The 12,756-nt window shown below is 36.4% G+C and overlaps 1 protein-coding gene across 3 annotated transcripts in view; it reads right to left on the minus strand.

Moving 5' to 3' along the window:
- Window positions 1-1,457: 1,457 nt before the first annotated feature.
- LOC140150959 (uncharacterized) overlaps window positions 1,458-12,756 on the minus strand; it is a 49,714-nt gene continuing 38,415 nt past the window's right edge. For 2 of the 3 annotated variants that reach the window (XM_072173119.1, XM_072173120.1), the window contains exons 5-11: window positions 12,458-12,539; window positions 10,899-11,268; window positions 9,385-9,658; window positions 7,407-7,617; window positions 6,657-6,877; window positions 5,725-5,923; window positions 1,458-3,474 (exon numbers count right to left, since the gene is read on the minus strand). In XM_072173119.1, the coding sequence (XP_072029220.1) occupies window positions 3,314-3,474; window positions 5,725-5,923; window positions 6,657-6,877; window positions 7,407-7,617; window positions 9,385-9,658; window positions 10,899-11,268; window positions 12,458-12,539 (1,518 nt within the window). In that variant the 3' untranslated portion in view covers window positions 1,458-3,313. The remainder of the gene's footprint in view (window positions 3,475-5,724; window positions 5,924-6,656; window positions 6,878-7,406; window positions 7,618-9,384; window positions 9,659-10,898; window positions 11,269-12,457; window positions 12,540-12,756) is intronic. The other variant, XM_072173121.1, reaches the window with a different exon arrangement.

Consider the following 12,756-nt stretch of genomic DNA (forward strand, 5'->3'; position numbering starts at 1 on the left):
CAGTCCAGTAATAAACCATCAGTCATCAGAAAAAGATGTAAATTAAGCGAATCGTCATCTAAACCCAAATCATGAGCCACAGCCCCCATATGGGCTGTTTCACAATCAGGGTACATATTTCAAAATCCATATTTCTTAGCATCCTGCTGCTTAATGAAAGAAGCTGAATGAATTCTTTTAATTTATAAATGAAGTATGTCTACTCCCCTTAAAATCACACATAAAAGAAATCACACAAATGTCTTAGTTTTTTCATTATATGGTGAAAAGTTTGCTTTTTTTTGACATTTTGACGTTTCATCTTCAAAAAGCACATTTTGAAAGCTCTAATTTATATAGTACGGGAATTTTAAATTTGCTATTGGATAACCTTTTTAAATGTACTTATATGCACCTAAGTTTTGAAATTAAAATCATTTGCACATTTGAATACAGAAAAATGTGACCCAAAGAAAGATTTGTCAAAAATATCACAAATAATGTCCTCTCTTTTACATAAAATTTTACGGAGCACTAACCAATTTAAAACCCTTCCAGATTATGCATGTATTTAACATGTGTGTACTTTTTAAATTGCCATCATTATATCTTTATACCAATTCACTTTGAGAACCTTAAGTTCCAAGGCAATACAAAATATCCCAAACCCAACAGCTTTCAATCATTCTTTGTGAAGGTCACCCAATGAAAATTGTCCTTATTTTATACCTTGAAATGGCCTCTCCTGGGGTGCCAAATGTGCAGAAACCCTGATGCCCCTGGACCCCCGGCTGTAAATGCGAGAGCTCCGGTCGCTTCACCCCGGGGCTTCGCCCTTAGTATTTTACATAACCCCAGTTACATCTCTGAATAATAAATAATAAACGGCACTTGATATAGTGCATTTCCAGAACCTGATCAAAGCCCTTTACACAAAATATATACAAAAAACAACAGCAATCAGTACAGGTTTGTTTTAGGTTACTCTTGAAATTATCTACAGTGGGGGGAAACTCTTGAGCTTTTTGAAAAAGAATCATATTTGCAAAATATTTGCAAAAATTCAAGCTTTCTGTGAATTTTATGGTCATTTTTTAATAGCATCTTTTTTTCCTAAAAGAAAAAAATCCCCACAGATCAACCGACCCTACTTAGGGGCACGGTGGCTCAGTGGTTACTGCCTTGGACTCATAATCTGAGAGCTTGCTCGGCGTGCGTGGGAGTTCGATTCCCGTCCCACCACCGTGTTGCGCCCTTGGGCAAGGCGCTTTGCCTCGCTTGCCTCACCCCACCCAGGTGCAATGGGAAGCTGTTAGGAGTAGTCACAGTCGTTGTACTGATGGACCCTGCGCCACTTGTAGGCTGCAAGCGTGGTTCCGACATATTCTAATGACGGCGGAATAAATGTAAAGCGCTTTGAGGCTGTTTACGGCATAAAGCGCTATATAAATGTCTACATTTATTTATTTATTTATTTGGATAGTCTGTCCGCCCATAAAACATGGAGTTTGGTGTTGTTGTTTTTTTTTTTTTGTCGCCTTACCACATTTTGTACATAACACAGAGGATGGCCGATTTGTTGCAAGGAATTGTTATACTGACTTTTAAGCATAGAAATTGCAAAAAACAAAGTGGGACATAATCTGAATCGTCATTTCCTATCAATTGATGACTTGTAATTCAAACTTATTTAACCCTATGAGTAGTACTACATTTCTTACAATGACCCTGATTGGTTGTGACTTGTATGAGCACTACTACATTTCTTACAATGATCCTGATTGGTTATGACTTGAAATTAAAACTTACTTAACTCTATAAGTAGTACTACATTTCTTACAATGACCCTGATTGGTTTCTACATTTTCCATATAATTGCACTAAAATATCCATTTAAGGTTGATTATCAAAATAAAACTTGCCAGTGCTTGGATATATTTAAATAAAAAAATAAATAATAAACAAGTAGCATATCAATACCAATCATTTTGAAAAGCCTCTATATTACAAGTAGAAGAAATGCAATTGACCTTTTCTGTAAATCCCACAAGCCTTTGCGGGTAAATCCCATTAGACCATGATGTTGTCATGCCTATATACGCACATCGATACCGCAAAGGCTTATGGGATTTACTGAAAAGATCAATTGATGACCAATTGCTTAGAAAATGCAGCAATGAATATTTTTTTCCCTTTCAAAATTAATTGTTTCAGGAGTATAATTATGTGACCAGCCACCACAAAAGGGTTGACAAAACTAGTTTTGAGACGGGGTCCATTGAAATTTTCATATCCTCAAATATTTTTTCTTCTTACAGGACTGTAAAAAAATGTACAAATTTTTGAAAATTTCATGTCATAGAAACATGGATTCTCTCCAAAACAATGCTGTGAAAATATTGTCCTTTCCTTGTCAAATATCTCAAAAATTGAAATTGTTGACTTTCTCGCCAATTTGTGGTAGATGGTTACATATCCTTGTGTGAATCGCATACGGATGAATAGCACACAACTACAAGTATAAATTGTCCATGTCCATATTCTGACTACAGAGGGCGACATTACAGATTTTGATACAAGTCATGCAGAGTCATTTTTGCCATGCTCACTATAATCGCGCTCGGCGAATCACAGATGGCACGTCATAGGTAATAATAAATAATATTCAGCGCTATGCAGAAATAAATAGAAAATGGGCTATTCCATTTAAAATGCACACACACCTGTGGAAGATTTCACTGCCATCTAAAAATGTTGAAAACCGGTAAAATTGATCAAATCTGGTTGAATTTTGCACAATTTGGCCTAGTATAATGTAAGATCTTGCACACCATTCCACTTATACGGATGAAAATGGCTTGATCTGGAATAATCTAACCCCAAGAGAACTACCTGCTGATTGGCCGAAAAGAAGTTTTCATTATCAATTGGACCAATCGTCAACATTGTTAGAATAATTTCACCATGCAAAAACATTGAGGTGAATTATTTACAAAGCTCCATTCTGATTGGTGATTAAAGTAATGATATCATGTAACTGACCAATCAGAGGCAATGTTAGATCAGCAGGTAGTGCTCAGGGGGTTAAACTGTTGAATTTGGTTGGAATATAGTCCACACGGGTGATTTTAACTGGAACAGCATAAAATAAACTATAAACAGACCAGCCAGCTTCCTGAAGCCATCACCTCTCTTGTACATCCTGTGTCACCTTCTGCGGGTCTTCTGAATTCTGCTCTGTCGTAGCTTCCTGAAGGTGTCACCTCCTTTGTATATCCTGTGTCACCTTCTGCGGGTCTTCTGAATTCTGCTCTGTCGTAGCTTCCTGAAGGTGTCACCTCCCTTGTATATCCTGTGTCACCTTCTGCGGGTCTTCTGAATTCTGCTCTGTCGTAGCAATGACTTGACCATCTAGTGGTACATCAATAAAACTCTCCGATCTTTCTGATGTTGACTGCTTCATCATGTAGTGGTCGTCCTTCATTGTACATGGAACTGTCAAAAAAAGATGTGAACATTGTTAAGCATGGATTACTTTATATGTGGTAATTTTCGTGAATTTGAGTGAGCGAGACATTTTTACGATTGTTATTTTTGTGACTGCCCTAGTCTTGCCCTATATTTGCAATACATTATACATATATTAGGGGGTTGGAAATTTTGCGGATGGCACTGCATTTGCAAAATCCGGGAAATAATACCTAGCGAAAATTACCACTTTCACAGTAGTTTTGGGGTTTAAAATCTGTAGTAACTGAAAGAGAATTTAATACAACAAAGACACATCAAATTTATTTGTTTGCAAACCACATTTTTTTAAATTATTTGCATGTATTCCAACACAGATCATGGAAAGAAATCTTTCCAGGATCTGTGATTCCAAGTACAAGTTTTTAATTTCAGGTTATATAAGGGTATAAAACGTTTTGGTAACATTCAAAACCATCTTTTTGAAAACTTAATGCAAAACATTTTAACATGTTTTAAGGGATCTAAAATGAGCGTTTATTGCGTTTCGACAGTATTTTTGTGGGACATGAGAGCACCTCAGACCTATCGAATTGCATTCTGAATACTGAAGCATGTCTTTCTGATATCAAATAATTTTTATTTTTTGAAAATCACAATATAATACAAATTTTATGACAAATTATAAAAATTTGATATTTTTCAAATTTTTGATATATAACAGTCCTCAAAGTAAATTATTTAAATCTAATGATATATTCTTGAAGTGTATATAGCAGGGCGGAAAAGCCGACGGTCAATTGAAAGTTTTGACCTTTCATATTGAAGATATGGATTTTTTTCCCCAAAAGACCTATTTTTTTTGTGTTTTGGGAAAAAAAATCCATATCTTCAAAACGAAAGGTCAAAATTTTCAATTGATCGTCGGCTTTTCATCCCACCTACATACACTTTAGGTAGAAATCATCAGATTTATAAAGTTTACTTCAAGTACTGTTAAATATCAAAATATCAATTTTAATGATTTGCCATAAAATGTGTATTAAATTGTAATTTCAAAAATCAAAATTATTTGATATCAGAATGACATTCTTCGTATTCAGAATGCAATTTGATATGTCTGCTATGCTCTAATGTCCCAAAATAAATACTGTCCCAACGTTCATACCCCAGCCCTTAAGTGTTGACAAAATATTTTGCAAAAAATGTTTTCAAACACAAACATTTTGAAAACATATTATAACTGTTATTGCAGTGGGTTTTTTTCCTTCAAAACATTCTAAAACTTTTTCATGACTTTTTATAATATGACTTTTAATGTTATAAAAACATTTTTAACAAAATTGTGATTAAAACAATGTTTAAAAATGTTTTTATGTCTGCTGGGTTAGTGTGATTTCACAGTTTGATTTTCTGACATTTGATTGGTCAACTAAGGCTGTCTCTAGTTCCTCCCTGACACTTGATTGGTCAACTAAGGCTGTCCCTAATTCCTCCCTGACACTTCATTGGTCAACTAAGGCTGTCTCTAGTTCCTCCTTGACACTTGATTGGTCAACTAAGACTGTCCCTATGGTTCCTCCCTGACACTTGATTGATCAACCAAGGCTGTCTCTAGTTCCTCCCTGACACTTGATTGGTCAACTAAGGCCGTCTCTAGTTCCTCCCTGACACTTGATTGGTCAACTAAGGCTGTTCCTAGTTCCTACCTAACACATGATTGGTCAACTAAGGCTGTCTCTAGTTCCTCCCTGACACTTGATTGGTCAACTAATGCTGTTCCTAGTTCTCCCCCCAGACACATGATTGGTCAACTAAGGCTGTCCCTAGTTCCTCCCTGACACATGATTGGTCAACTAAGGCTGTCTCTAGTTCCTCCCTGACACTTGATTGGTCAACTAATGCTGTTCCTAGTTCCCCCTGACACATGATTGGTCAACTAAGGCTGTTCCTAGTTCCTCCATGAATGAATGCATATTATTGAATGAGAAAATAAAATTACATTATGCAGCTCACCCCCACTTCCAACGTAATTATTCAAATAAAAATGATGTTCTCCAAATGTTACCTCGAAAAATATAATTCCATCATGTCAAAGATGAAGTAAAATGCAAAATTATAACCATTCTATATACACTCCCGGAAAGTTTCTGAACAGCCCTGACCAACCGTTTAGTATATTGTATTGTTTTGTATCATTATGAACTGTTATTCATGGTGCTATGCTAGTATGTTATAAGGAGTCCCAAGTTCTCCAGTTTAATCTCTTTAGCGTACTTTTAGATTTCTTGTGCCTGACTAGAGCTGAGCGGTGGATGAAAGCTCTCCCACAGTTGAGACAACTATACTGCCGGTCGCCATGGCACAACTGATGACGGAGAAGAGTCCAATTCTGCTTGAATGATTTGTGACAAGTTGAGCATTTGTGAGGCCTGTCTTCAGTGTGTGACCATCTCCTGTGTGCATTCTTAGCAGCCTACATGCAAAAACAATGTCAAACAATAAGCCCAGTCGCTATAGTAACTTCCTGTTTATGTGAAACAGTTTTGGGATACTCTGACCTCTGACATATCAGGGAAATTGCTTTAATTATTATTCATTTATTTATTTATTACTGTAATAATGTTATCCATAACATTTGTTTAATTCTAGTAAAATATTTTAAATAATGGTTTGTGCACACACACACAAATATTTTCCCGATAGGTCAGACGGCAAAGTGTCCCAAAAAGTATCCCACAATGCATTGCAAATTTTAATGCCAATTTGGCTATTGGAAAAAAGCAAGTTGAATATCAGTTTCATATTCAATTAAATATAAAAATCAAATTCACCATGCCTCAAATGGCTTTTACCGGGCTGGGCAGAATTGCCATGTGACACTTCTTTTAGCCAAGTAAACACCTTGATTTGGGGGTTGTATAAAATTTCAAACGGGCACAGTAAAATTTTGTAAAATGAACCAAAATATAACCGAAAGCTTGAAAAAACTGGCATAATTTTTTGCAAACATATTTTCAAACTTTTTTTTTTTTCAATTTTCAGTCAAAATTAATCAATTTTAGCCAAAATAGATGATTTTACATGCAAAATAATCAAAACAATTTTCCCAAAATGAAAAAGCTAGGTCGGCTGAGCCTGTAAAATAGGGTTTCCGTTCATCGCTTTACTGGTAAATTTTGATCTTGAATCTGCAGTTATCAACTCACCACTGTTTTGAAATGTTTGTTACAAATGCGACAAACGTGTGGCCTCTCGTTGGAGTGTGTATGCTCTAGATGCACACGCACATGAGCCATGCGCTTGAAGAGTTTACCACATTCGCCACATTTATACCTTCTCTCATCAGAATGCCGCACTTCATGCTTATTCAGTGAGTCTTTGGTGATGAAACATCTATTACATACTTGGCACGTGAAGGGTCTCTCCCCTGTGGAGAAATTAGATAAAAATATTAACCACATAAAACACTAATGACTTATTTGCTTATAACATTATGGAAATTACTTAAGATTCCTTCAAAGCCCTTGCCAATATAATATTTATAAAGAAAATGTATTATCCTACAGTTTTCAGTGAGGCTATTTCTTTATTTTTTTGTTTTAATCCTTCTTTGCTCATAACTTTTCATGTAAAATGAAATTTCATGTATGGAGTCGCTTTTAAATAAAATGCTTTACAGGCTTAGGACAACAGTATGGAAACAATCAATGCTAAATTTCCTTCTCTCTACACTGATTTGCAAATTGGGTACCCAAAATTTGACATGTACAAAGGTTAGGGGCAATGTAATGATTTTTTACACTGCAAGGTAGGGAGCGGACTAGCAATTTTTGGCAGGCCAAGAGGGGGGGGGGGCAATGTTTTTGCATGCAGGGGGAGGCAAGCATTTTATGGCAGGCCATTTTGAAATTTGTCCACCATGCGGGGACACAGATAATATTTGAACAGCTACGTACCTGTGTGTTTTCTTGTGTGAATCTTCAACTGATTCTTGCCTGTGAAAGAACGCTCACACACAGGACACATCCACTTCTTCATTAGTAACTGAGATGATTGTTGACCTTGGGTATCCGCTTCCATTATCATTTGAGTTAATACTGTCTCCTGATTCACTAGTATTGCCTGCACAGCTGACAACTGATCTACAGCTAATAAAATCTCTTTCTCCTGAAGAAATTACAATGTGAAAGACAGTAAAATAAGAGACCTGCTCTCAATTTATAGTGGAGACCACCCGGTCTCTTATTTTATCCCTTGAGAAAGAAAAGTTTTGTCTTTTTGAAACGTCAGGTTTTTAACTTTGTTTATATGTTTTGTGTTACTCCCCCATTGGATGTTGTGTCATATTTTCCCTATTTTTAATTTTATCCATTGCTAGTGTGACCTTTTGGATCCATCCTTTGGTTCCCTGCTGGTCAGTTGGAACTGATTTTCCCTGTTTTTTTTATAATCAAAGACAACCAAACAATATTTTTGTTTTGCATTTTGATGTAAGTAAACAAGGCATAATATTAAGAGAATCAAAGATATTCCACAAAAATCTTGATGAGCTAGGGACCATGACTGATTAATATAAAACTTGGACATAATAACAGCAAAATATGCTCAGCTTTCTGTGTTTTAGATTTATGGTTTAGGATTATGGTTACATTAGTGTGTGAATAGTCTTATATGACCATCCACCACGAAGTGGTAGTAAGGTCGGCTCTAGATCATTTTCTGTTTATTGCAGATTTTGAAAGAATGCACTTTCGGCTTTAAAATGACACCTCAACCAGCTTCATCGGACATCTGGAAGTGAAGTTATGGTTCATCAAAGGTCAAATTCCTAATATATTTTACGTAGAAATCCATATACTGTTTTGGATTGTATCTCAAAATGGAAAATGCCGACTGGTGCTGTTACTGGTGTACAAGGGGTACATCCGCCCTGTTTTAGAGTATGCCGCCCCACTTTGGCATTCTGGTCTTACTCATAATCAGGTGGCCCAGCTTGAGAAAATTCAGAGACGTGTTTGCAAATACATCCTTGGTAGAAAGTATACTACCTATGCAGATTCCTTAGCTACCCTTGAACTTCATTCGTTGTCTGAGAGGAGACAAAACATCTGCAAGGAATTTGCCCTGAAAGCAAGCACGTCTGTGAGGTTCTCACACTGGTTTCCACCTAGTAAGTATCACTCCCACATGACTCTTAGAAGACTACCAAAATTTGACTCTTTTAGATGTAGGACCAACAGATTTCAAAATAGTCCCCTACCATTTCTCACCAACATCCTAAAAGCAATGTAATTTGCTTTTATTGCCAGTCCTTTTTTGATATTGTTCCAAATCCAGTCAAGTGCAATTATAATGTGTTCTTATTTATTTGTATGTTTTTTAATGTTTGAGTGTTTTAATTATAAATGTATGTATTTTTCATAATGCTATTTTTAATGTAAATGTCATGCAATTCAGCAGTTGGCTGCTATGTGATTTCTAATAAAATATACAATATAATATACAATACAAAAACTACAAATGACAGATACAAACAGTTATAGACGAATCCAACCAGCCAAGTCATGTTCAGGATTTGGTCGGCCATTATCCCCGCAGCACCAAACTGGTGTCGTGACTGCCCAATTGGGTGGATTAAAGCTGCTTAAAATTCGATGTTAGTTTCTTTTGTGTTGTAAACTGTTATCATTCTTTTGTCTATGTGTAACACGGGTGATAGAATGCAGTTTAAAATACCCTTCAAGGTCGCATCACCTCACATTTTAGGTGAGATGGAGCCGACGGGGACCCAGCTATGGCTGCCATTGCGTGAAATTGGATTCGTCTACAGGCCGGAGCAAATACCTGTCAAGAACGGACAATAAGCCAAGATTGTATGTAGAGTACAGGAAATCTTGCTCAACAGCATCTTTACCAATTCTTCGACTGACATACCTTTGTCTCATTAATGTCGGATGTCTGTTCAGTTTCACTTATACCAGTTCTTGTTACCACAATAGAATCTGATACGGATCCATCATCTGACTTTTTATTTTGCATCTCAGTGCCTTGACTGTCTACTTTACTATCCCTGTTGTTGTCATTAGTTTGTGTGGCTGTGACCGTCACATTATCAACAGTTCTTTCTTCAGTAGTCTCCATTTCTATCTGGTGACAGGCTCTTTCTGTTTCCTCAGAAGCATGATCCTTGATGATTATAGCATCTAATCTGCAAATTAGTATATGACAATAGGAGGCTTAGAAACTGAAAGTTTGACCACATTTATCTGGATGTGGATGTTTTATAGATGAGTTGACTTCTGACGTCAATCCCTGGCAGTATGCGCACGTATCATCACAATTTCCATTGTTTTTTGCATGGCAGTATCCAGTATGCTTGCACCTCGTATTTTGTTCAGGGCTCATGTTTTTAAACCTCCCGTCACATCACAATAAGGTTAATGAGCAGTGCATGAGGTTCACTCAAGTATACCCTATATACCAGTCCCTTTGTTGAGGTCAACTCATCTAGACTCCAATTAAGCAGAAGACTGCATCATTGGATTATTATCTTGAAAAATGAGACTTGAATAAAATTTGTGTGACTCTGAGTTGACTTGCCCTGAAGTCAACAACTTCTTAAATCTGTGACTCTCTGAGAGTTGACTTGCCCTGAAGTCAACAACTTCTTAAATCTGTGACTCTCTGAGAGTTGACTTGCCCTGAAGTCAACAACTTCTTAAATCTGTGACTCTCTGAGAGTTGACTTGCCCTGAAGTCAACAACTTCTTAAATCTGTGACTCTCTGAGAGTTGACTTGCCCTGAAGTCAACAACTTCTTAAATCTGTGACTCTCTGAGAGTTGACTTGCCCTGAAGTCAACAACTTCTTAAATCTGTGACTCTCTGAGAGTTGACTTGCCCTGAAGTCAACAACTTCTTAAATCTGTGACTCTCTGAGAGTTGACTTGCCCTGAAGTCAACAACTTCTTAAATCTGTGACTCTCTGAGAGTTGACTTGCCCTGAAGTCAACAAAAGTGCTGACTTCTTAAATCTGTGACTCTGAGAGTTGACTTGCTCTGAAGTCAACAAAAGTGCTGACTTCTTAAATCTGTGACTCTGAGAGTTGACTTGCTCTGAAGTCAACCTGTGTGAATCCAAATGATTGATTGATCAGGGCAAGTAAACTTTCAGAGTGAAAAATTAAAACCATAATGTATAATTTCTGTCAAATCTTAATTTTGTTATTCCATCTATTATGGGATGATATTAGTTACTGTCAAGAACATTTTCTATCCATTTTAATATTATCTGAATATTTCTGCTTGGTCTAAAAAATGTGGCCGATTTGAATTCAGTATAAGTTGGGACATGTGTAAACATTACATGTAAAAGAAAATTAGGTTTGAAAATTAATTAGCCAAATTCATTTAAAAAGAATGTACATGTATATAATTTCATGTGCTTACCTTGGATTAGCAGGAAGCTCCTGATTATGCACAGTTAACATATGTGTCGCCAGTAACGCTCGTTTTGTACAAGAAAATGCACATAATCTACACCTATGTGGTGTTAGAGTGATATGTGCTGTGATCAGATGATGTGCCAACATGGCTACGTCCTGAAACACCTGGTCACACGCATAACACAGAAGCTGAATACCAGACTTCTTTTTGCTTCTTCCTTCGTTTACTTTTTGGTTGCCATGGTTATCTTTGGTGGTGTCGTCTGGAACATTTTGAGCATTTTCTTGGATTGTTGCAAAATCTATTACAAATGAGACGGCTGCATCATCATTGGCAACATTAGCACTGTCCTTGGCATCTGTCTTTTGGATTACTGTAAATAAATTGGCAAAGCAGTCAAGTTAGCTCAATCGATAAGGCATTCCACTATGGTGTGAGAGATTGCGGGTTCTAACCTTGGCGGTGGTTATAACGTGTAAAAATTGAGTAAAAAATTCCCCATGGACAAGGAACTTACTGCTAATTGTCTTGTTGTAACCCATACGAAACTCTGAGAGCTAATCCTGGCTGCGAATGTTAATTGTGGAATGTCTAGGGTGTGCGCTTCTTAGCTGCAAGTTCCTGTGTTGTAAAAATGGTTTGTGGAATGATATGGGCCATAGTGATCAGCGACAACCAGTAAAGTGTGCTGAGGCTTGTGGATCAATGTCTAGGCATAATAAATCACTGCACTTTTTTTCATTCTATTTTGATTCCAGTTGAAATCCATACACCCCATATGAAATACATGACTGTAATCTTCCACAGGGGGTGTAGATTTCAAATGGCCTATACAAGGTGCAAAAAGATTCCAACAAGCTCAACAAAGAGACAACAGTTTCTTTAATGAAGCGTTATTTAAAGCCGTTTTTATTTCCGTTTGTACTTCTCTGTACTGTTCAGCTCTTTTGTTTCAGTTTTCTATTGTTCCATTTGTTTTAAATTAAAGGCAAACACAAATTAGCCAATCACCACTCTCAAACCAGATGTTTAGTTTGTGGAGTTTTGAATAGGCCAGTTTGTCACTTTTAAAACTGGACCTTTGACTAATCAAATGCTTGTAACTTTACTTCTTGAGGTCACATTGGATTCAATATGGTGTCATAATGTACCAGATTAGATAGTGCATCTAATAAAAAAACAAATTTACCCCAATATGGTTCAGTTTTGAATTTGTGATTATTTTTCCAAATGTAAGGATACTTTTTTGGTGCAGTATATATCAATCCACAATGTTATGAGTCCCTCCTATTACAAGCTGATCGTAGTATACTGTAAAAGTCAATATTTTCGCGATTTTGAAGATTTTGTCAATTGCACAAGAATTAAATTTCACGGTTTTGATATTGATACAATAGAAACCTAATGCAAAAGGTTATTTTCGCGAGTTTTTATTTTCGCGAAGTTCGCCAGTGGACATGAAATCGCGAAAATAAAAACTTCAGCGAAAATTTCTACTTTTACAGTAGTTCATTTTCAATAATCCTAGGTAGATTATAACAACATTCCAAATGTTTCCATACCTTGGATCTCATCTTGATCTGGAAAACCTGTCTTTTTGGTCCAACCATGTTGTCTTCTAAGATGTTCTTGAACATATTTTTCCTGTGATAGTCAAAATCAAAGATTAAGGATAAGGAAGTTTAGACTGATAGAAAGGGAATTTTTACTTTATATTATAATCTGATAATAATTCAATTTTGAAAAATATGAATTTAGCCTGAGCGGACTGGATCGAGTCACCTAAGAAGTTTAACAGGATTATACAATCGGTTTCATGTGGGCATGGTCTTGCAGTCACTTAGTGCTGTATTGTTTTGTA

Source organism: Amphiura filiformis, chromosome 4 (assembly GCF_039555335.1).
Source record: "Amphiura filiformis chromosome 4, Afil_fr2py, whole genome shotgun sequence".
In the NCBI taxonomy this organism is placed as follows: domain Eukaryota; kingdom Metazoa; phylum Echinodermata; class Ophiuroidea; order Amphilepidida; family Amphiuridae; genus Amphiura; species Amphiura filiformis.